Below are 23,534 nucleotides of genomic sequence, written 5' to 3'. Positions count from 1 at the left end.
GAGTTCCTCAGTTATTACGTTATTTACAATCAGCTTAGCTTTTTGTTCAGAATATATTGCACCCATACCATTCTCAAATCCTTGCCCTACCCCCATCCCATGAAGATTCTTTTTCAAAAAGCTCCAAGAAATATTGTCAAAGGCTTTCTCTGCATCCACAAAAATCAGCACTGCTTTAGTATTTATATTCACCTCTAACTTTTCCAAAATATCTATTATATTCCTTACATTGTCTGATAGGTGCCTTTTTGGGAGAAAGCCTGCTTGGTCCTTATGAATCTTCTCCATCAACACTTTTTTAAGTCTTTTTGCCAAAATGTCTGCAAAAATTTTGTAATCCACATTAAGTAATGATATTGGGCGGTAGTTCTTCAATTGGGTCTTTTCAGTCTCTGTCTTTGGTATGAGTGAAATATACGCTTCTTTCCACGATTCAGGTGCCTTTTTTCCCCTCTAGGATCTCGTTGCAGACTTCCTTTAACGGTTGGATCAACCACTCCTTCAAAGATTTGTAATATCTGGAAGTCAGTCCATCTGGCCCTGGAGATTTGCCCAATTGCATATTCTGAATGGCACCCTCTATCTCTTGTTCTGTTATTCTCTGGTTCAGATCCATCTTACTTTGATGAGAGATTTTTTGTAATCCATATTTATCAAGGAATTTATCTATATCTTCTTCATTTTGTGGTCCTTGCGCATAGAGTTTTTTAAAATAACTCAAAAAGCAATTTCTAATCTCATTAGGTTTAGATATGTTCTTTCCATCCACTTCTAGGCTTGTAACTGTATTTAGTTTCTGCCTTTTCTTCAATTGCCATGCCAGAAGTTTGCCACATTTGTCTGCCGATTCAAATGTCTTTTGTTTCATTTGCTTTATCTTCCATTCAATCTCTTGGTTCATCAATTCCATATATTGTGTTTGATATAACTTAATCTCTCTCAGAATCTCCTGGGACTTTGGCTTTACTCTTAATTTTTTCTCTCCTTCCTTTATCTTTTCCAAGATCTTTTCGTTTTTCTCGTTCTGTTTCCTCTTCTTTATTGAGTTTTGTTGAATCAAGAAACCTCGCATCACAGCTTTACTTGCGTCCCAGATCACTCTTTTTTCCACATCGGCCTTTAAATTTATTTCAAAATAGTCCTTTAAAGTTTTTTGGGCCTTCATGTGGATCTCCTTATCTCGAAAGAGGGTGTCATTCATTCTCCATCTAAATTGACCAGTTGTTGTGAGTTTCATTTCCATCTTCACGGCGTTATGGTCGGAGCAGGTTTTTGGGCAGATTTCTACCTTCTTAATCTTTGGAGCCATCCCACTAGTAATCCAAATTTGATCAATTCTGGTCCAGGTCATCATTGCTTGGGAGAAAAAGGTTCCCTCTCTCTCAAGAGGGTTCCTTGTTCTCCATATGTCTATTAAGTCCATATTTTCAGTCATTTCAAAAAAGGTCTTCGGGAGTCTCCCTTCCTTGGTGACTGTAAATCTTTGTGCCTTGTCCATGTTTGTGGAGACCACGCCATTCATGTCTCCCATAATTATCATATTGTAATCCAGATAGTCCATCAAAATTTCATGGAGTTTCTTGAAGAATTCTGCCTTGCCTTCATTTGGTGCATAAATTCCAACTATCAGAAATTTTTCTCCTTGTACTTGTATCTCAACTGCCAAATATCTTCCTTGTTCATCTTTAAACATCATTTTTGGAACCCACTTCTCTTTTACATAGATCACAACTCCTCTTTTTTTAACTTTGTCCGATGAGATAAATTCTTGTCCTAATCTTTTATTTATAAGTAATCTCCTGTGAGCTCTGGTTATGTGAGTTTCTTGTAAACATATCAAATCCAGTTGTTCTCTGTTCAGAATATGAAAAACTTGTCGTCTCCTCAAAGGCATGTTGAGCCCATTACAATTCCAACTAAGGAATTGCAGGTCCATCTTGTTATTTTTCTAGTACTCCTCCAACAGCTCCAAGTTGCTGCTCTTCCTCTGATGGTGGTGGGTTGTGTCCAAACGATAGGTTCAAAATGTCTATTGCTCTCCTCTGTTCTGCAATTGGGTCCACAGTTCCCTTCTGTAAGTCCTCTCGGTTTCTTTCCAAAAATCTCTCTTTATCTTGTATCGTTTTTATTTTCACCTTCTTTCCCTTGTAATCAAAAGACAGTCCCTGTGGGAATTCCCACCTGAAGATGATGGTGTTCTTCTTTAGCAGATAAATCAAATCCTTATAGAAAGCTCTCAGATCCAAGATATATTTAGGGATATCTTTAAAAATCTGTATAGATGAGTTTTCAATTTGCAAGGCCTTTTCAAAATGTAGTCTTAATATTTTATCTCTTTCTTCCTTGGATCTAAGGGTGATCAAACAATCCCTCGGAGTCTTTCTGTTCTGTCTTTTACCCAGTCTGAACGCTGTTGTAATTTTAAATTCGTCCTCCTCCAAATCTTCCCAGCAGTCAGCGAACTCTTGTGTTAGGAACTCCACGAGATTGTCCCCTTCGTTCTCTGGAATTAATCTCAATTTCAAGTTTCTCTCTTTTCTCTGTAATTCCCACAAAGCCAGAGTTGCATCATGTTCATGCACCTTTTTAGCAATCGGTTCTAAGTTCTCTTGGGTCTCTCCAGCTATGGTTCTAGCTTCTTCTGCAATTTTACGTGTTGCAGAATTTTCCTGAACAAGCTTGTTTATAGATTCTGTGTTCAAATCGAGTCTTGCTGTCAATTCTGTTAATTTCTGTGTGTTTTCTGAACTCTGCTTTGTTAGAGTCTCCAGGGATTGGTTTATCTTAAGTAGAGCTTGTGTTACTGCATCCATGGAAGCGGCTGTCACTTTTTCTTGTCCTGTTGTTCCTGTAGGAGTTGCACCTGTAATTGAGCCTCTCTTCTTTTGTTGCTGTTGCTGTTGCTGGTGTTGTTGTTGTTGTTTAGCCTTAGCTCTTGTGGTTATCTCTTCTGGTGGACCACTCATGTCCCAAGGTCGTTTCCCACGGGAACCGTCTTCTGATGAAAAATTCCACTGTCCTGGGCTGTAACAACCTTTACTTTACCCTCTAGGGGGAGCAAATCAAAATGTCCAAGTACGGAGACAAAGAAAGTTTAAAACAAGTATATCAGGAGGCTTGTAAATATGAATTGCAACACTTTTCCAATAGATACTGTCTCAGCCTACTCTAATATACTGTAGCAGCAAAATCCAATGACTTTGTATCAAGCAAAACTTCCACCATGTAACTTTCACAAAAGTTTAAAGTCAGTTCAGTGCCCTATTGTCTTATTTAGCAGTCCGTTTCAGGTTATTGAGGCAGCAGAAGACTTTTTCTTTTAAATAAATCATGCAGTTCTTAATGTCTCTTTTTCCTCCCCTCCTCCCTGCTAGCTAGAGGGGAGGTCTAAAGTCCAAATGTCAGATTTAGATAATCAAAAACAAAGTTTCTTGCGGATGCAGCTTTAAAGTTTCGTTGCTTTAACTGTCACGCAGTCGGGGGAAGGCAGACTTCCTTAATTTTCAGCTTCCCCGTTTTCAACCAAATTTCAAATATAGGCTTTTGTTTCGAATAGACGTTCAATCTTACTCACGGGTTTTTTCAGTCCAAAATTTACAGGAAGGAATCGGCGCTCTCCGCTAATGGCGACGCGGCTTCACCCTGCGGGCTGGGTAGCGATTCTCAGCACCGCGCACCCCCGATGTCGTTCCGGAGCCTTTAAAAAGGCTCTTTCTGCGGTAAAGGGGGGCGCTCCTGGTGCCCACCGAATCTCCTTGTTCACAGGCTTCCGCGCCTGTGATTTTAGGGGTCCCCCGCTTGCCGTAGCGGGTCAGACCCGAACTCGCAGAGCAGTCCTCCTCCGGAGCTCGGAAAGAGGCCCGCCATTAGCGCTGGCGCCGACCGGAAGTCTCAATGATCCTTCCACTTCTACCCCACTAACCAGGTCATCAACATTGGTTAGGACCAGATCTAAAATGGCTGTTCCTCTTGTTGCTTCTCCCACTTTCTGGACAATGAAGTTGTCTGCAAGGCCAGTGAGGAATCTGTTTGACCTTATGCTCTTGGCTGAGTTTGACATCCAACAAATATCCGGGTAATTGAAGTCCCCCATTACTACTGTATCCCTTCTTTTTGCATGCTTGGCCATCTGTTCCAGGAAGGCATCATCTATGTCCTCCGTTTGGCTTGGGGATCTATAGTAAACTCCCACAATGAGGTCTCTGTTATTCTTCTCTCCCTTAATTTTGACCCAAATGCTTTCACTTTGGCTTTGAGGTTCTAAATCTTGGATCTCTTCACAGGTATACACATCCCTGACATATAACGCCACTCCTCCTCCTTTCTTGTCTGGTCTGTTTCTCTGAAATAGATTGTATCCCCCATTATTACATTCCAATCGAGGTGCAGCCCATCGCTTGCCAGAAGTCCATCTTCAAGAAACTGCAGTCCGTGATCTAAGAATCCAAACTGTTCCTGTTTACACCATTTGCGAAGCCAGCTGTTCACTTCCACTATTTTTTCTTCTCTCCCTGGGCCACATCGTTCAACTGGGAGGACAGGAGGTTGCGTTGTTGACTGGAGCGTTCTCAAGCCTCTTCCTCTTTCCTCCCTTGTGCTAAACAGCAGCCGGTGGTGCTGGGGGGGGGAAGAATTCTTGCTCTGCAGGAACCCTTGGGTCCCCACACTCCTGTGGGGTTTTTTGGGGGGTGTGCTGAGCTCTGGCGCTGCCCTCAAAGCCTCTCCGCCGGCTCCCTGTCACAGACGACACTCAGCACACCGACATTTTCCTCTGCAGCAGCCGGAACTGAAGTCTGTTTTCATATAATTTAGTTTATTGGATTTTTTACTTTGGTTTATTTTTGTTTAGTTAGAAATTATAAGAAAAGAGTACAGTGGTGCCCCGCAAGACGAATGCCTCGCAAGACGGAAAACTCGCTAGACGAAAGTGTTTTCCGTTTTGGAGGTGCTTCGCAAAACGAATCTTCTATGGGCTTGCTTCACAAGACGAAAATGCCTTGCGAGTTCCTGCGGGTTTTTTTCTCTCCCCCCCTTTTTCTAAGCCGCTAAGCCGCTTATCTGCTTATCCGCTAAGTTGATAAGCCGCTAAAAGCCGCTAATAGCGCTAATCCGCTAATCCGTCAATGGGCTTGCTTTGCAAGATGAAAAAATCGCTAGACGAAGAGACTCACAGAACAGATTCTTTTCCTCTTGCGAGGCACCACTGTATGTACAAAGTCACTGTATGTACAAAGTTTAAATCAGTATTTAATGGTATAACTATTTAAGGCTGCACATGTACCTAAGATCGTGTATGGATGTAAATTAATTAAAAAAAGGGAGAGATCGGCCCTTGGGGAGGATTGCGGCACCAGCAAACTATTAAAATACAATGGTCTTTCAGATATTAAAAGCTTCCCTAAACAGGGCTGCCTTCAGATGTCTTCTAAAAGTCTGGTAGTTGTTTTTCTCTTTGACATCTGCTGTGAGGGCATTCCACAGGGCGGGCGCCACTACCGAGAAGGCCCTCTGCCTGGTTCCCTGTAACTTGGCTTCTTGCAGTGAGGGAACCACCAGAAGGCCCTTTGGGCTGGACCTCAGTGTCTGGGCTGAACAATGGCTTTGACAGGGGCGCCAGTCATATCAGCCGAAAAATCCCCCAGACCTGTTTGAAATCCCACTGGATCCATCAGCCTCCGAGGGCGGACCTTCCTAATAGATCCCCCTCTGCTGAGGGGGAAAGGTGCTGACATCCTAAATCTCAACAGGAAGTGATCTGACCACGACAAGGGACTGATGTCAATGTCCCCCACCTTCAAATCACCCTCTTCCTGTCCAGTCCAGAAAACAAGGTCCAGAGTGTGTCCTGCCTTGTGTGTTGGGCCGGTGACATGTTGGAACAGCCCCATGGTTGTCATGGCAGCCATTATGTCCTGAGCCGCCCCAGAGCCAGCTGTCTCAACATGGATGTTGAAGTCTCCCAGAACCAGTAGTCTAGGAGTCCCCAACACTGCCTCCAAGACCAACTCTGTCATCTCAGGCAGGGAGACTGCTGGGCAGTGAGGCGGGTGGTAAACTAGCAGAATCCCTAATCTGTCCTGATTGCCCAGCGCCAGGAACAAACACTCTAGCCCCCCCCCCAAAAAAAAAACTGGACAGAGAGCCTGGAGATAGAGAATCTCTATGTTGTTGTTGTTTAGTCGTTTAGTCGTGTCCGACTCTTCGTGACCCCATGGACCAGAGCACACCAGGCACTCCTGTCTTCCACTGCCTCCCACAGTTTGGTCAGACTCATGTTTGTAGCTTCGAGAACACTGTCCAACCATCTTGTCCTCTGTCGTCCCCTTCTCCTTGTGCCCTCCATCTTTCCCAACATCAGGGTCTTTTCCAGGGAGTCTTCTCTTCTCATGAGGTGGCCAAAGTATTGGAGCCTCAGCTTCAGGACCTGTCCTTCCAGTGAGCACTCAGGGCTGATTTCCTTCAGAATGAAGAATAGGTTTGATCTTCTTGCAGTCCATGGGACTCTCAAGAGTCTCCTCCAGCACCATAATTCAAAAGCATCAATTCTTTGGTGATAAGCCTTCTTTATGGTCCAGCTCTCACTTCCATACATCACTACTGGGAAAACCATAGCTTTAACTATACGGTCCTTTGTTGGCAAGGTGATGCCTCTGCTTTTTAAGATGCTGTCTAGGTTTGCCATCGCCTTTCTCCCAAGGAGCAGGCGTCTTTTAATTTCGTGACTGCTGTCACCATCTGCAGTGATCATGGAGCCCAAGAAAGTGAAATCTCTCACTGCCTCCATTTCTTCCCCTTCTATTTGCCAGGAGGTGATAGGCCCAGTCGCCATGATCTTCGTTTTTTTGATGTTGAGCTTCAGACCATATTTTGTGCTCTCCTCTTTCACCCTTATTAAAAGGTTCTTTAATTTCTCCTCACTTCTGCCATCAAGGTTGTGTCATCTGCATATCTGAGGTTGTTGGAAAAAAAACCACAATTTAAAAGGCTATCGAAACAGTTTAAAAACAGTTTTTTTAAAAAAAGAGGTCCTCTCTGCTGAGCAGCAGTCCTCATGGGCCTGTCAGGCCCCGCTCCAGGCCAGGTGGAGAGAGGCAGGAATGGGGCCCTCAGGCACTCAGCAGAGGAGTCCTCTGGTTGAAACCCAGATATCGCCCAGCCCTACTATTGCATATCTCTGTCCAGGTGATAAGTACTTTTATGCTGCTTTACAAATGTGTCCACCACCTAGTTGATTTGTGCAGTATATTTGCCTGTAAAATAAATATAAAGAAAGTAGTGGGGGTTATTGGGAATGTTTGATGTTTTATTGTGTTCTTTATCTGCAGGAAGCTGCCGAGAGTGGCTGGGGAAACCGAGTCAGATGGGCAGAGTACAAATAATAAAATTATGATTACTATTATTTGGTTACAAAGAACAGGAAGTAAGTGACACAGGGTGGCGTCACTAGAAAGTTATCTTTGTTTAGAGATCAAGAGGTAACTAAGAAGGCCCAAAAAACCATGAGAGACTATTTTGAGATAAATTTGAATACCACTGTGGAAAAAAGAGTAATTTGGGATGCAAGTAAAGCAGTTATGAGGGGGTTTCTGATTCAACAGAACTCACTAAAGAAGAGAGCTCAAAATGCGAAAAAAAAAAATTGGATAAAATAAAAGAGGGCGAGAAAAAACTGAGATTGAAACCCAATTCACAAGAGATTCTGAGAGAAATAAAGTTATATCAAGTGCAATACATGAAGATGATGAATCAGGAAATTGAATGGAAAATCAAACAAATGAGACAAAGGACTTTTGAATCGGCAAATAAATGTGGGAAACTGCTAGCTTGGCAGATGAAGAAAAGACAAAAACTCAATACTATTACCAATTTGGAGGTCGAAGGAAAAAACATCCAGAACCCAGTGGAAATTAGAAAATGCTTTCAGAGGTATTTTAAACAACTATATACACAAGGGCCTCAGAAAGAGTTTGATATAGACCAGTTTTTGAAAACAAATGGATTACAAAAAATCTCGCAAGAAAATAAGACAATGTTGAAATATAAAATTACAGAACAGGAGGTGGAAGGTGCCATTCAGAATATGCTGTTGGAAAAATCTCCAGGGCCGGACGGCCTAACCTCAAAATACTATAGAACTCTGAAGGACTGGATAATTCAACCATTAAAGGAGGTTTGCAATGAAATTTTGGAGGGGAAAAAAGCACCTGAGTCGTGGAAAGAAGCATATATTACACTTATACCGAAAACTGAGTCTGAAAAGACACAACTTAAGAACTACCGACCCATATCCCTGCTAAATGTGGATTACAATTTTTTTGCTGACATTTTGGCTAAGAGGTTAAAAAAGGTATTAAAGGAAGAGATACACAAGGACCAAGCTGGCTTTCTTCCAAGCAGACATTTGTCTGATAACACGAGGAATATAATTAACATTTTGGAGAAGTTGCAAGAGGACATCAATACTAAAGCAGTTTTAATTTTTGTGGACACCGAGAAAGCTTTTGACAACATTTCTTGGAGTTTTATGAAGAAAAATCTTCAGGGGATGGGGGTCGGCCAAGGGTTTGGAAATGGTATAGGTGCAATTTATTCAGAACAAAAGGCCAAATTAATAGTTAACAACGTGGTAACAGAGGAATTTAAGATAGAGAAAGGGACACGACAAGGTTGCCCAATTTCCCCATTACTTTTTATTTCCGTCCTGGAGGTTTTGTTAAACATGATAAGAAGGGACCATTTGATTAAAGGTATACCGGGCGGAGCTAAACAATACAAATTGAAAGCTTTTGCAGATGACCTGGTATTGACATTACAGGAGCCAGAATCTAGCACTAAAAGAGTATTAGAACTGATCCAGGAGTTTGGTCATGTGGCAGGATTTAAGTTGAATAAATTAAAAACTAAAGTTCTCGAGAAAAACTTTCAATGACTGAAAGAGAGAGGCTTCAGAATGAGACAGGTTTAACAGTGGTTAAGAAGGTGAAATATTTGGGGATTAATATGACAGCTAAAAATGGGAACTTATTTAAGGACAATTATGAAAAATGTTGGTCGGATGTTAAAAAGGACTTAGATGAAGCTTTCCTTGTTGGGCCGAATTGCTGTTATTAAGATGAATGTATTGCCAAGAATGTTGTTTTTGTTTCAATCGTTACAAATTTTGGATAAAATGGACTGTTTCAAGAAGTGGCAGAGAGATATTTCCAAATTTGTCTGGCAGGGCAAGAAACCCAGAATAAAATTTAAAATACTAACTGATGCAAAAGAAAGAGGGGGATTTGCCCTGCCAGACCTTAAACTCTATTATGAATCAGCAGCTTTCTGCTGGTTGAAGGACTGGCTGCTTCTTGAGAACACAGACATTTTGGATTTAGAAGGTTTTAACAATGTTTTTGGGTGGCATGCATATTTATGGTACGACAAGGTTAAAGCACATAAGGCATTTAAAAACCATATTGTCAGGAAAGCATTGTTTAATTTCTGGACACGATACAAAGACTTACTTGAAAATAAAACCCCAAGGTGGTTGTCACCAATGGAGGCAGAAGCTCAAAAAAGGCTCAATATGGAGGCCAAGTGGCCAAAATATTGGGAGATTCTAGAGCAAGAAGGAGACAAATTGAAATTGCAGAGTTTTGAGAAATTAAAAGATAGAGTGCGAGATTGGCTTTATTATTACCAAATAAGAGAGGTATATAATTTAGATAAAAAAATTGGCTTCCAGGTGGAAAAATCAAAGTTGGAAACAGAATTGTTAGAATCCAATACTAAGATACTTTCAAGAATGTATAACTTGCTGTTAAAATGGAATACTCAGGATGAAATGGTAAAATCTGCTATGATTAAATGGGCACAGGATGTTGGACATAACATTATGTTTGCTGACTGGGAACAGTTGTGGACCACTGGTATGAAATTTACGGCATGTAATGCCTTAAGAGAGAATATTATGAAAATGATATACAGGTGGTACATGACCCCAGTCAAGCTTGCAAAAATCTATCACTTGCCCGACAATAAATGCTGGAAATGTAAAGAAACAGAAGGTACATTCTTTCACCTTTGGTGGACGTGCCCAAGGATTAAGGCGTTCTGGGAGATGATATATAATGAAATGAAAAAGGTATTCAAATATACCTTCCTGAAGAAACCAGAGGCCTTTCTCCTGGGCATGGTCGGCCAATTGGTCCCAAAGAAGGATAGAACTTTCTTTATGTATGCAACAACAGCAGCAAGACTACTCATTGCGAAGTATTGGAAGACCCAGGAGCTACCCACACTGGAAGAATGGCAGATGAAAGTGATGGACTACATGGAATTGGCAGAAATGACTGGCAGAATTCGTGACCAGGGAGAAGAGTCGGTGGAGGAAGACTGGATGAAATTTAAAGACTACTTGCAGAAGCACTGTAAAATTAAGGAATGTTAAAATGACGTTTGATTGAAAAGAAGTGGTATTGGTTAAAAGATTTTTAAGAAAATGTAAATGGGGATTGATAAAGGATAAATGTTAGAGGGTAAGGATTTGCTGAATTTAATATTTGAACTGGAATACAAAATGGGAGGTGTGAGGAGGTCAAGAAACTAGTGAATGAACTATAAGAGATGAAAATATTAATTTATTCTTTGTTCTGCTTTTTGGTTTTTCTTTTCTTTCTTTTCTTTTCTTCCTTTCTTTTGCTAATGGTTTGTTACTGTGTATTTTTTATATGTTTTGTTCTTGTATGCTTTTACTCTTGAAGTTCTTATGTTTAAATTTTGAATTTTTTTATTGTTTGTGAAACTTTAATAAACTTTTTTTTTTTTTAAAAAAAAGAAAGTTATCTGTGATTAAGCCAAGAGTAAATGCAAACATGGGGAAAGTGAGACCCACTACAAACCACAGGCGGGAGAAGCCTGTGGACGTGGGATTCGGCTGGCACCTTTTGCGCCTCCCCTACTCGCGGGGAAACCTGGTTTCAAGGATCCGGAGCAACGTGGGGTGAGCGGCGCGGTGCTTTGAATCGACTGCTTCTTTCGTGAGTAGAACGGAAAATTGGATCTTTAAACATCTTAATTTGGCACCGAAACGGGAAGGTTTCAAACAGGAAGTCCGCCTTCCTCTTTTGTAAATAGATTGAAGCAAAGACGTTGCAAGCTAAAGTCTTGGAAAGCCTTTTGTAAAGGATTAAATCTCCATCGGTTAAAATTACTAAACCCCCCTTGGAAGCAGGAGAAGAGGGGGAAAATTTTAGATCGCCTAAGCCTGCAGGAGAGAGAGTGAGGAAAGATAAATTACCACCGTTTTGAACCTGGGAACGGGCTGCCAGTAAGATCGACGTTTTGGGAAAGTTCATTGACTGTGAATAAAACGTATGTTGACAGATAGTTAAATAAGAGAAATATATTGTTTCCATTGTTTCCTTTTGCACTTAAAAAGGAGCAAAAGTAACTGAAAATCGAAACTAACTTTGTTGCTGGATCTGCGTTTAAAAGGACGGATACAAATAGAAATTGTTTCCTCTAGAGGGAGCTTTTGAAACTGTTGTAGGAGTGGAGCTGGGGAATTTTCCAGCTGCAGAGATTAAAGACCGTGAGAATCAGAGATTGACCTTGGACAAGAGTGTCGACAGAAGAAGCCTTAGTGATTGCATTTTGCAAGACAAGTGCTTTATTGGAACAGCTTCATGAGAAGATGGATGTGATGACTATTAAAATTGATAATTTGGGACAAAAATGACTGATTTGGGACAAAAAGTGAATACCTATACAGAAACTACTCAGGAATCGATTCAGGAATCTACTTTGACATGGCAAGCTGTGGAGAAGACGAGGGAGAAAGCTGTTGTTAAATCTCAAGTAACACAAGTGGAGAGAGCCCCAGCCTTACAGAGGCAATTTGATGAATATAAGCTGTTGCCTTTTACGATTGAATTTAGAGAAAGCCAGATTTGGAGGGGTGGAGTCCCGCTTGGATTGGAGAAGGAAAGTTGGATAGATCCCCTTATGCAGGGATGTTCTGGCTTTTGGGATTTGGATTTGGGTCAGGGGGAGATTGGAGTTGTGGGGGCCTTTACCTTCGGAGGGATTTTGAAACACGCTCTGAAATATCTCTTGGACTTTAGTTCTGACTATGGAGAATGGGCTGACCTGTCGAGAAGGAATAAAGACATTGTTAGGTTGGAGTTTCCCCGAGATCTACTCCTCAGAGCCAAAGGAAGGAAATTAAGAACAAGATCAGCAGAAGATAAAGTAAAGTGCATGTATAAATATGAAGAAGATCTGCAGAAGGGACATGGAAAAGAGTTAAGAGCCTCGGACAGAAGATCACCAGGTTGATGGACCATATGGAATTGATAGAAAGGACTGACAGAATCCGAGACCAGGGAGAAGAGACGGTGGAAGAAGATTGGAGAAAAGTTTAAAATTTATTTAGAGAAATATTGTAAAATTAATGAGTGTTAGAAAAATGTTGGAATGAAATTACATGGCTTTAGTAGAAACATTATAAGGAGTTAAGTATAAATAAGTTATAGGGTTTTAATGGTAAGAGAAGGTTAAAATAAATTAAGACAATTAAATGACAGAAAACAGTGAAAGATGGAAAGGATTTGCTGAAATAATTAATAACTAGAACACAAAAAAGGGAGGTGTGAGGAGGTCGATGAAACAAGTTAATGAAGGACAAAGATATGGAAATATTGGATGGGTTTTTAATTGTTTTTGCTTTTGTTTTTGTTTTGATGTATTGTGACTTGTTTTTTTTTAATGTATTTTTACTTTTTCTCTTTCTCTTTTTTTTATTTACTTCTTTCGGTAATCCTTAAACTTTTAATAAATATTATTTTAAAAAAGTGAAAGTGAAAATTTCACTAGCCTTTATCTGCTTTAATGTGTATTTGAGGTAAATATTTATATTTTATTAGAGAGAAATTTTGAATTGTCTTAAAACAAGCCTATCCAAGAAGCAGAGAACAGTTTGCGTATTAAGGATCCATAGCTAAAGCTGAAGTTTGCGCATCCCATTTCTTGTGATCTTGTGGAATTTATTTATCACTTCAAATTTCTAAACTGCTTCTCCTCTCCGAAAGGAAACCGGGGAGCTAACAACCATCAAACTGCTACATGTAAAAACCTGGAAGACATCAACTGAACCACAGGAAGCTATAGCTGTTAATGCATTCACTCTAAAACTTCCCTAAACTGCATTTCAAAGGCCTTGAGAAATAATAATAAAAAGTGTTAACAATCTTCCTGGGTGCAACTATAGTATGAGACTGTCCAATTTCCCCTGGGAACATAGGAGGGTTGTGCATATATTATCTTCAAGCATTGGCAGATTCCTTGTTCATTTTCTCGGTAGTGGTACCCGCCCTGTGGAACACCCTCCCACAAGATGTTAACGGGAAAAACAACTACCAGACTTTTAGAAGACATCTGAAGGCAGCCCTCTTTAGGGAAGCTTTTGATGTTTAACAGACCACTGTATTTTAATACTTTGTTGGAAGCCGCCCAGAGTGGCTGGGGAAACCCAGCCAGATGGGCGGGGTATAAATAAATTATTATTATTATTATTATTATTATTATTATTATTATTATTATTATTATTATTATTATTATTATTGCAACCGCTTTGGATTACAACCATTTTGGATTACAACCACGTCAAACCCGGAACCTGATTTGGTTTACAACCAGACCTCCAGAACGGATTATGGTTGTAAACCAAGGTACCACTGTATTGGTAGTTCTTGTATGTACAAGTATGGGTTTGTGTATGGAAGCTTCTCCCTGAGATAACTTGGGAAGGGCTGTAGCTCAGTGGTGGACCATCTACTTTGAATTTAAACAGTCCCAGAGTCAGTTCCCAGTATCTCCAGGTAGGGCTGGGTGTTGTCCTCTGTAGGAAACCCTGGAGAGCTGGTGCCAGTCAGTGCAGACAATATTGTGTTAGATGGAACACAACGATCCAACAGGAGGCAATGATGGCCACCAAATCAGATGGCTTTAAAAGAGGTTTGGGCAAATTCAAGGAGCATAATGCCGTCAATGACTACTAGCTATGACAGCTATGCTCTGCCTCCATGGTTGGAGGCAATAATACTTCTGAATGCCAGTTTCTGGAAACAGCAGGAGGGGAGAGTGCAGTTGTGCTTGGGTGTTGCTTGCCAGTCTCCCACAGGCATCTGGTTGGCAACTGAGAACAGGGTGCTGGACTAGATGGGTGATTGGCCTGATATATCAGGCTCATCTGTGTTCTTTTGTGTGGCTCGATATAAAGCAGCTTTCCATGTTGTTGAACTTTACTCAGAACATTTCTGTGTTCGTGTTTTCAAAAAATTACAAATAATTATTTCTCTTTCTCTTTTTTATTTTTGTGTTTATCTGCAGAATGGGTGCATGTCGTTGGTGCACCTCTGATGATTCAGTCGTCAACCTGCTAAAAAGTTATGCTTCCTCTACATTGCCTGCAAATGAATTTGCTTCAGCCAATAATGATCTCTGTTACTGCATAGAGTGTGTGGATGAGTACCATAAAGCAAAGGATGAGTTGCCATCCTTCCATGAGGTAATTTGCTTTGATTGATAGCCCACTATATCCTGGCTGTGTTGGGGCTGGCTGATGACAGAGACAGTCATAGCAGATTTGGGCAGGCAGAAGGCCAGTAGTTATTTGATAGCTTCAGGGGTGGGTAGCTTGATTCAGCTGGTGGTAGAGGTTGGTGGGGTTGCTCACCTGAAGTCGCAGTGATGTCATCAGGTGTCTCATTCCCCCCTCCCCTATGTGATGTGCAGCACTTTGAAGCAGCAACAACAACAAAATATTGGGGGTGCCAAACAAATCTCTTCCTTACCTTCCTCCCGCCTGCTGAAATCTGCTTTGGGCTGTAAAGTGGGTGGTAGCCACACTGGTGTATGATCCTAAGAACTGGCTTAAAATAAGATCTCCAATTTAAAAAAGACAGCCCACATGACTGCCCCCTGGAGAGCTGATGGTCAAGCAGAGCAGGCAATACTTGGATAAATGGGCCAGTGATACAAAGCTGGTTTATATGTAAGAAATAGGATCTGTAAAGGTGCCCTTAGGAATGTAAGCACTGCGCAGTTCCAGCTCACTTAGAATAATAATAATAATTTATTATTTATACCCCGCCCATCTGGCTGGGTTTCCCCAGCCACTCGGGGCAGCTCCCAATCAGATATTAAAAACACAATACAGCATTAAACATTAAAAACTTCCCTAAACAGGGCTGCCTTCAGATGTCTTTTCCTTGACCTCTGATGGGAGGGCGTTCCACAGGGCAGTCACCTCTACTGAGAAGGCCCTCTGCCTGGTTCCCTGTAGCCTCACTTCTCACAGTGAGGGAACCGCCAGAAGGCCCTTGGCGTTGGATCTCAGTGATGGGCGGGGTATAAATAATAAATTATTGTTATTATTATTATCGCCCAGTCCTTCCCGGCTAGCTTTTATAAGCCAGGATGGGCAAGGATCCAGGAGACAGGTGGTTGGTTTCACTTGTCCAAGCAGCCTGTCCACATTCTCGGAGGTAACAGATTGGAATTGATCCCATATAACATGACTAGACAGGACTCCAGCACTCTCCCACCCTGGCCCTGCTCCCACGGTGGAGTCTACCTCCTTCCGAATCTGAGCGACTTTATCTGCAAAAAACTTAGCAAAAGCATTGCAGGAGACCTTGGGGTCCCTACCAGGCCCCGGTGACGAAGGTGGTTTCAATAGATTGCCAACCACCCGAAAGAGTCTCCTGCTGCTGTTTTCTGCAGATGCAATAGAGGCAGTGAAGAAGGTCCTTTTCGCCGTCGCCACTTGGTAGGCTTGACGTTGAGCTGTAACCTGTGTCCGATCCGATTCAGAATGAGTTTTCCGCCACCGGCGCTCTAGCCATCTCAACGATTGTTTCACTGCCCTCAGATCCGGGGAAAACCACAGGGCTGTCTGGGCTCCATGCAATCGGAGAGGGCGCTTTGGAGCCAGGCAGTCAATAGCCCTGGTTAACTCCGCATTCCAACGGGTCACCAGGGAATCAGCTGAAAGGCCATCAACATGGGATAAAACACCCCCTACCACTCACTGGAAGCCATTTGGATCCATTAAGTGGTGGGGGCGGACCATCCAAATTGGTCCCACCTCCCTGCAGAGGGGAAGGGTCGCGGAGAAGTCCAGTTGCACCAGGAAGTGATCTGACCATTGGCACAGAATAAAAGTGTGGTGTAGCTTTTTCTGGAGGTGATGCACTTACTCACTTAAACTTAATGAAGGGGAAAACACAGGGATTTGGACCTGGGAACAGCAATGTGAAAGGAGGGCAGGGATCTGTGAGTGGACAGAAATCTGTTAATGTTAATACATAACATAGTGTTGTAAATAAAAATATGCCCTTTTCCCTTATGGGGTATCCAAGAGCCCATATAGAGTCCTTACATAGGTTCCCTATTGGTAGGAGAAAATAACAGAGGCCAACCAGAGAATATTGAGAAGCAAAGCAGCTAGTAAGCTTGATCTTTATTGATCTGTTGCAACAGGGTACTCCCCTCACTCGCAGGAGAGGAAGAGGACCCAGAACAATGGCCTGCAAGGCCTTATAAAGACTTTTGAAATTCCCATTCTCTAGATCAAGACCACCCCCAGAAACATTATGCATACATCACAGAAGGGGTGTAACCTAAGACCACCCCTCAGATACATCCCACCTACATCACAGAAATTTAAATGTTGTTTTTCTCTTCTCCTTGTTTATCTCCTGTCTAGCAGGTTACTTGATTGGATTTTCTGGGGAGCCTGGCCATTCTTTTGTAGTGGTAAAATACTTATTTCCTGGGCCAGGTCACAGGCTCACACCTTATTCAAACACAGATTAAGACAGGATTTGTGAAGGAAGAGACAATGGGGAGGCTTTTCCATTTTTAACCTTGCAGAGAAAGGATTTGGTCAGTTTAGGAATCAAAATGGTTCCAGGTTGGCTTTCCTGTGCTGATCTATGTATGTGCAGTTATGAACATCACCATATATCTAAGACTATAAAATTCCTATCACAATAGCATACATTTAATATTGTTTCAGTTGTGTGTCACAAGCACATTAGCTATATAGCTTGCTGGGTTCTAGCCAACAATGTTTTCCAGGTAGACCCATTGAAATATATATCTGCCTAAATTAGTCATGCCCATTAATCTAAATCAGACTTCAGTTCAGAGAACACTAGATACAATCAACTGTATTTTTTAAAAGTTGCACTCATAAGCTGGCTGCAGCAATTATGAAAGTAAATTTTCTGCATTTAACTCACTTTGTAAATAAGTGTTTCCTTGTGTGAAAAATAAAATTGCCTGCAAGTCCTTTTCTTCCCCTTGCAACCCTAATGTTTCTCTGTCTCTGTCTGTCTGTTTGTCTGTCTGTCTCTTCCTCTCTCCCTCTCCTTAAAAAGAGTTCCTCTTTGCTCTGAAAACAGAGCTCAAATTAACTGTTGCTGTTTAGACTTTCAAGTGGGAGCAGCTGCTTAGTTTTGTTTTGTCCCAGTCACCCTTGGTGTAACTCAAAATCTGAATTGCACGAAGCATGATCTAACTAATTAAGTCTGCTTAAGTGTACTATACGCAAAGCTATTACCAGCTGCAAACTTTGGAGGAGTTTTTTCACCATGCCCAGCTTTTTCCTCTCCTCCTCCACACTGAGAGCCAGTGTGGTGTAGTGGTTAAGAGCGGTAGTCTCGTGATCTGGGGAACCGGGTTCGTGTCTCCGCTCCTCCACATGCAGCTGCTGGGTGACCTTGGGCCAGTCACACTTCTGTGAAGTCTCTCAGCCTCACTCACCTCACAGAGTGTTTGTTGTGGGGGAGGAAGGGAAAGGAGAATGTTAGCCGCTTTGAGACTCCTTAGGGTAGTCATAAAGCGGGATATCAAATCCAAACTCTTCTTCTTCTTCCTCTCCTCTGTCTCATTCTTCTGGCACACACGTTTTAATACTTATCTAACCCTGAAAAAGAGTTCCGGGGAGTGCCAAGACTTGCTGACTACATTCTGACATTTCAGCTTCTTCTAACAACAAGAAAAAAACTAATGAATATAGGAAGAGCCTGATGAATCAAGCCAAAGGGGGCCCACCTAGTCCAACATCCTGTTCTCACAGTTAGTTGTGTGAAACCCATCAGCAGGGCCCGAGCACAAGAGCCCCCTACCAGTGGCGGAGCGGAGAGCAGGCGGGGGTGGGGCTGGCATGCGCCACCCGCAGCAGTGTGGTACGCCCAGTGCAGGTGGGGGGGCAGGTGCGATGGCACCCTGCCGGGATCGCGCTGCCGGGGGCAGTGCGCTCCCCCCCACTCCTCTTCCTCCACCAGTGCCCCCTACCCTCCTGTAGTTTCCAGCAACTGGTATTCAGAAGCATTACTTCCTCCCAACTGTGGAGACAGATCATAGTCATCATGGCTAGGAGCCACTGATAGCCTTCTCCATGAATTTATCTAATCCTTCTTTTAAAGTCATCCAGGTTGGTGGCAACCACTGCCTCCTGTGAGAGCAAGTTCAATAGTTTAACTATGTGCTGCATGAAGAAGACCTTTCTTTTATTTGTCCTAAATCTTCAAGCATTCAGCTTCATTGGAAGTCCATGAATTCTAGTGTTATCAGAGAGGTAGGAAAACTTTTTTCCATGTCAAGCAAACATTTATAAACTCCTACCATGTCACCCCTTACTCGCCTTTTCTTTAAACCAAGAAGTCCCAAACATTGCAACCTTTCTTCATAGGGGAGTCACTCTATTCTTTTCATCATTTTGGTGGCCCTTTTCTGAAGGTTTCCAAACTTCACAATATCCTTTTTGAGGTGAAGCAACCAGAGCTGTGCACAGTACAGTGGTACCTTGGTTTAAGAACAGCTTAATTTATGAACAGCTTGATTAAGAACGCTGCAAACCCAGAAGTAGGTGTTTTGGTTTGTGAACTTTGCTTTGGAAGCAGAACATGTTCCGCTTCCTGTTGAGTGTAAATTGAGTCCCCTGCTGCTATGGGAAAGCACGCCTTGGTTTAAGAACGGACTTCCGGAACGGATTAAGTTCGTAAACCAGGGTACCACTGTATTCGGAATGTGGTCGCTCCATAGATTTGTATCGGTGTGCTTGGAATTTTTTTTCTCTTAATGGACTAACACTATGCCCTCGTTATTTTAACAATTTTCAGAGAGGTAGCCATGTTACTCTGTTGCAGCCTAAGCGACTAATTTCTTGGTCTTTGGGTGCCACTGGGCTTTCTGGGTTACTGCAGTTTTCTGTTTTTCTTTTGTCTGCCACTTCTTTGCCTTTCTGTTGTATTGCTTCCTTTCCTGTTTGGTTTAATGCTTAAGCGTCTTTTCAGTATTTTGTCTGGCCAGTTAGCCTGACTCATAAAACAGTTTGTTCTTCCTTGCCTGGATCTTCCAGGATCTTGGCTATATATCTTTTCTAAAACCTTGCACAGTTATTGAGAGTCCAAACGTGTGTTTGAAGACTGTGATTGAATTACAAGATGGCCAGGGATATGTTTGTGTGGCTGCTGAATAGACTCCATGTAAGTAAAGTACACAGCACCATTTGCCAGTGCTGAGCTCCATTCTGTCTTGACCCTTCCATTTGCAGCATTTTTGTGTTGGCACAGCTTTTAAAGTTCATTTCTTATTTAAAAATGTCTTCTCTGCCTTTGAAATTGTTACAAAGGAAGCTGTCTTGTAGATAATTAGACCACTGGTCAATATAGCTCAGTATTGAGAGTCTCTCCCAGCCCTGCCTGGAGATGCCTGGGATTGAACCTGGGACCTTGTGCATGCAAATCAGGTGCTCTGAGCTGCAGCCCTTCCCCTTACAGCCCCTGCTGGGAATCTGAGGTGAGAGACCCACATAGCCCATAGTTGCCCCCAGTTCCAGTCACCACCACACAGAGGCAGCTGAAAGTCCAAAAAGTTTACTGGTGCAGACGATATTACAGTTCTGGACAGTGCTATATACATACAGCTTGTAGGCTTTCCAGATACTATTGATGTCTGGCAACTTTAACCTGTTGCAGGATCTTAGCCAGACCCAGTTGAATATAGCAGAGCATATGCAGACTTCCAGAAGCAATCAGTTGCAGGCAGGTAGGATCCTCTACATGGATCACTGCCTTGCCGTGGCGAAGGGGCTTGAATAACTCAGAGAAGCTATGAGCTATGCCGTGCAAGGCCACCCAAGATGGACAGGTCATAGTGGAGAGGTTTGACCAAACGTGATCCACCTGGAGCAGGAACCGGCAAGCCACTCCAGTATCCTTGCCAAGAAAACTTCATGGACAAAGACAACAGGCACATAAACGTTATGATGCTGGAAGATGAGCCCCTCAGGTCGGCAGGCGTCCAACATGCTACTGAGGAAGAGCGGAGGACAAGTACAAGTAGATTCAGAGCTGATGAAGCAGCTGGGCCAAAGCCGAAAGGACGCTCAGTTGCGGATATGCCTGGAAGCGAAAGGAAAGTCCAATGCTGTAAAGAAAAATATTGCATAGGAACCTGGAATGTAAGAACCATGAACCTGGGTAAGTTGGATGTGGTCAAAAATGAGATGGCAAGAATAAATATTGACATCCTGGGCATCAGTGAACTAAAATGGACGGGAATGGGCGAATTCAGTTCGGATGACCATCATATCTACTACTGTGGGCAAGAATCCCGTAAAAGAAATGGAGTGGCCCTCATAGTCAACAAAAGAGTGGCGAAAGCTGTACTGGGATGCAATCTCAAAAATGATAGAATGATCTCGATACGAATCCAAGGCAGACCTTTTAACATCACAGTAATCCAAGTTTATGCACCAACTACTGGTGCTGAAGAAACTGAAATCGAGCAATTCAATGAAGACTTACAACACCTTATAGAAGTGACACCAAAGAAGGATGTTCTTCTCATTATAGGGGATTGGAATGCTAAAGTAGGGAATCAAGAGATAAAAGGAACAACTGGCAAGTTTGGCCTTGGAGATCAAAACGAAGCAGGGCAAAGGCTAATAGAGTTCTGTCAAGAGAACAAGCTGGTCATCACAAACACGCTTTTCCAACAACACAAGAGACGACTCTACACATGGACATCACCAGATGGGCAGCATCGAAATCAGATTGATTATATTCTCCGCAGCCAAAGATGGAGAAGCTCTATACAGTCAGCAAAAACAAGACCTGGAGCTGACTGTGGCTCAGATCATCAGCTTCTTATAGCAAAATTCAAGCTTAAACTGAAGAAAGTAGGAAAAACCACTGGGCCGGTAAGATGCAATCTAAATCAAACCCCTTATGAATACACAGTGGAAGTGAGGAACAGGTTTAAGGATTTAGATTTGGTGGACAGAGTGCCTGAAGAACTATGGACGGAGGCTCGTAACATTATACAGGAGGCAGCAACGAAAACCATCCCAATGAAAAGGAAATGCAAGAAAGCAAAGTAGCTGTCCAACAAGGCCTTACAAATAGCGGGGGAGAGAAGGCAAGCAAAATGCGAGGGAGATAGTGAAAGATACAGGAAATTGAATGCAGATTTCCAAAAAAATAGCAAGGAGAGACAAGAACGCCTTCTTAAACGAGCAATGCAAAGAAATAGAGGAAAATGACAGAATGGGAAGAACCAGAGATCTGTTCAAGAAAATTGGAGATATGAAAGGAACATTTTGTACAAAGATTACCATAATAAAAGACAAAAGTGGAAAGGACCTAACAGAAGCAGAAGACATCAAGAAGAGGTGGCAAGAATACACAGAGGAATTATACCAGAAAGATATGGATGTCTTGTACACCCCAGGTAGTGTGGTTGCTGACCTTGAGCCAGACATCCTGGAGAGTGAAGTCAAATGGGCCTTAGAAAGCACTGCAAATAACAAGGCCAGTGGAAGTGATGGTATTCCAGCTGAACTATTTAAAATTTTAAAAGATGATGCTATTAAGGTGCTACACTCAATATGCCACCAAGTTTGGAAACTCAGCAGTGGCCAGAGGATTGGAGAAGGTCAGTCTACATCCCAATCCCAAAGAAGGGCAGTGCCAAAGAATGCTCCAACTACCGCACAATTGCACTCATTTCACACACTAGCAAGGTTATGCTTAAAATTCTACAAGGCAGGCTTAAGCTGTATGTGGACCGAGAACTCCCAGAAGTGCAAGCTGGATTTATAAGAGGCAGAGGAACCAGAGACCAAATTGCAAAAAGCCTTTGACTTTGTTGACCACAGCAAACTATGGCAAGTTCTTAAAGAAATGGGAGTGCCTGATCACCTCATCTGTCTCCTGAGAAATCTCTATGTGGGACAAGAAGCTACAGTTAGAACTGGATATGGAACAACTGATTGGTTCAAAATTGGGAAAGGAGTACGGCAAGGCTGTACATGGTCTCCCTGCTTATTTAACTTATATGCAGAATTCATCATGCGAAAGGCTGGACTGGATGAGATTGCCGGAAGAAATATAGGATCATAGAATCATAGAGTTGGAAGAGACCACAAGGGCCATCGAGTCCAACCCCCTGCCAAGCAGGAAGCACCATCAGAGCACTCCTGACATATGGTTGAGAAGCCTCTGCTTAAAGACCTCCAAAGTAGGAGACTCCACCACACTCCTTGGCAGCAAATTCCACTGTCGAACAGCTCTTACTCTCAGGAAGTTCTTCCTAATGTTTAGGTGGAATCTTCTTTCTTGTAGTTTGGATCCATTGCTCCGTGTCCGCTTCTCTGGAGCAGCAGAAAACAACTTTTCTCCCTCCTCTATGTGACATCCTTTTATATATTTGAACATGGCTATCATATCACCCCTTAACCTCCACTTCTCCAGGCTAAACATGCCCAGCTCCCTTAGCCGTTCCTCATAAGGCATCATTTCCAGGCCTTTGACCATTTTGGTTGCCCTCCTCTGGACACGTTCCAGTTTGTCAGTGTCCTTCTTGAACTGTGGTGGCCAGAACTGGACACAGTACTCCAGGTGAGGTCTGACCAGAGCAGAATACAGTGGCGCTATTACTTCCCTTGATCTAGATGCTATACTCCTATTGATGCATCCCAGAATTGCATTGGCTTTTTTAGCTGCCGCGTCACACTGTTGGCTCATGTCAAATTTGTGGTCAACCAAGACTCCTAGATCCTTTTCACATGTACTGTTCTCAAGCCAGGTGTCCCCCATCTTGTATTTGTGCCTCTCATTTTTTTTGCCCAAGTGCAATACTTTACATTTCTCCCTGTTAAAATTCGTCTTGTTTGTTTTTGCCCAGTTCTCTAATCTGTCAAGGTCGTTTTGAAGTGTGATCCTGTCCTCTGGGGTGTTAGCCACCCCTCCCAGTTTGGTGTCATCTGCAAATTTGATCAGGATGCCCTTGATAAAGATGTTGAATAAGACTGGGCCCAAGACAGAACCCTGTGGCACCCCACTAGTCACTCTTCTCCAGGATGAAGAGGAACCATTGATGAGCACCCTTTGGGTTCGGTCAGTCAGCCAGTTACAAATCCACTGAGTGGTAGCATAGTCAAGACCGCATTTTACCAGCTTCTTTACAAGAATATCATG

At 42.5% G+C, this 23,534-nt stretch overlaps 1 protein-coding gene across 1 annotated transcript in view; it reads left to right on the top strand.

Moving 5' to 3' along the window:
* Window positions 1–20,287: 20,287 nt before the first annotated feature.
* LOC308578052 (putative helicase senataxin) overlaps window positions 20,288–23,534 on the top strand; it is a gene marked incomplete at both ends in the record, with an annotated part of 128,469 nt that continues 125,222 nt past the window's right edge. Inside the window, one exon of the mRNA XM_081178337.1 lies at window positions 20,288–20,515. Coding sequence (XP_081034463.1) covers window positions 20,288–20,515 — 228 coding nt within the window. The remainder of the gene's footprint in view (window positions 20,516–23,534) is intronic.

This window comes from Podarcis bocagei (genome assembly GCF_964188305.1).
Source record: "Podarcis bocagei genome assembly, chromosome: W".
NCBI classification, from domain to species: Eukaryota; Metazoa; Chordata; class Lepidosauria; order Squamata; family Lacertidae; genus Podarcis; species Podarcis bocagei.
The sequence above is the reverse complement of the archived record's forward strand: the minus strand, read 5'-3'. Positions and strand labels throughout refer to the sequence as shown.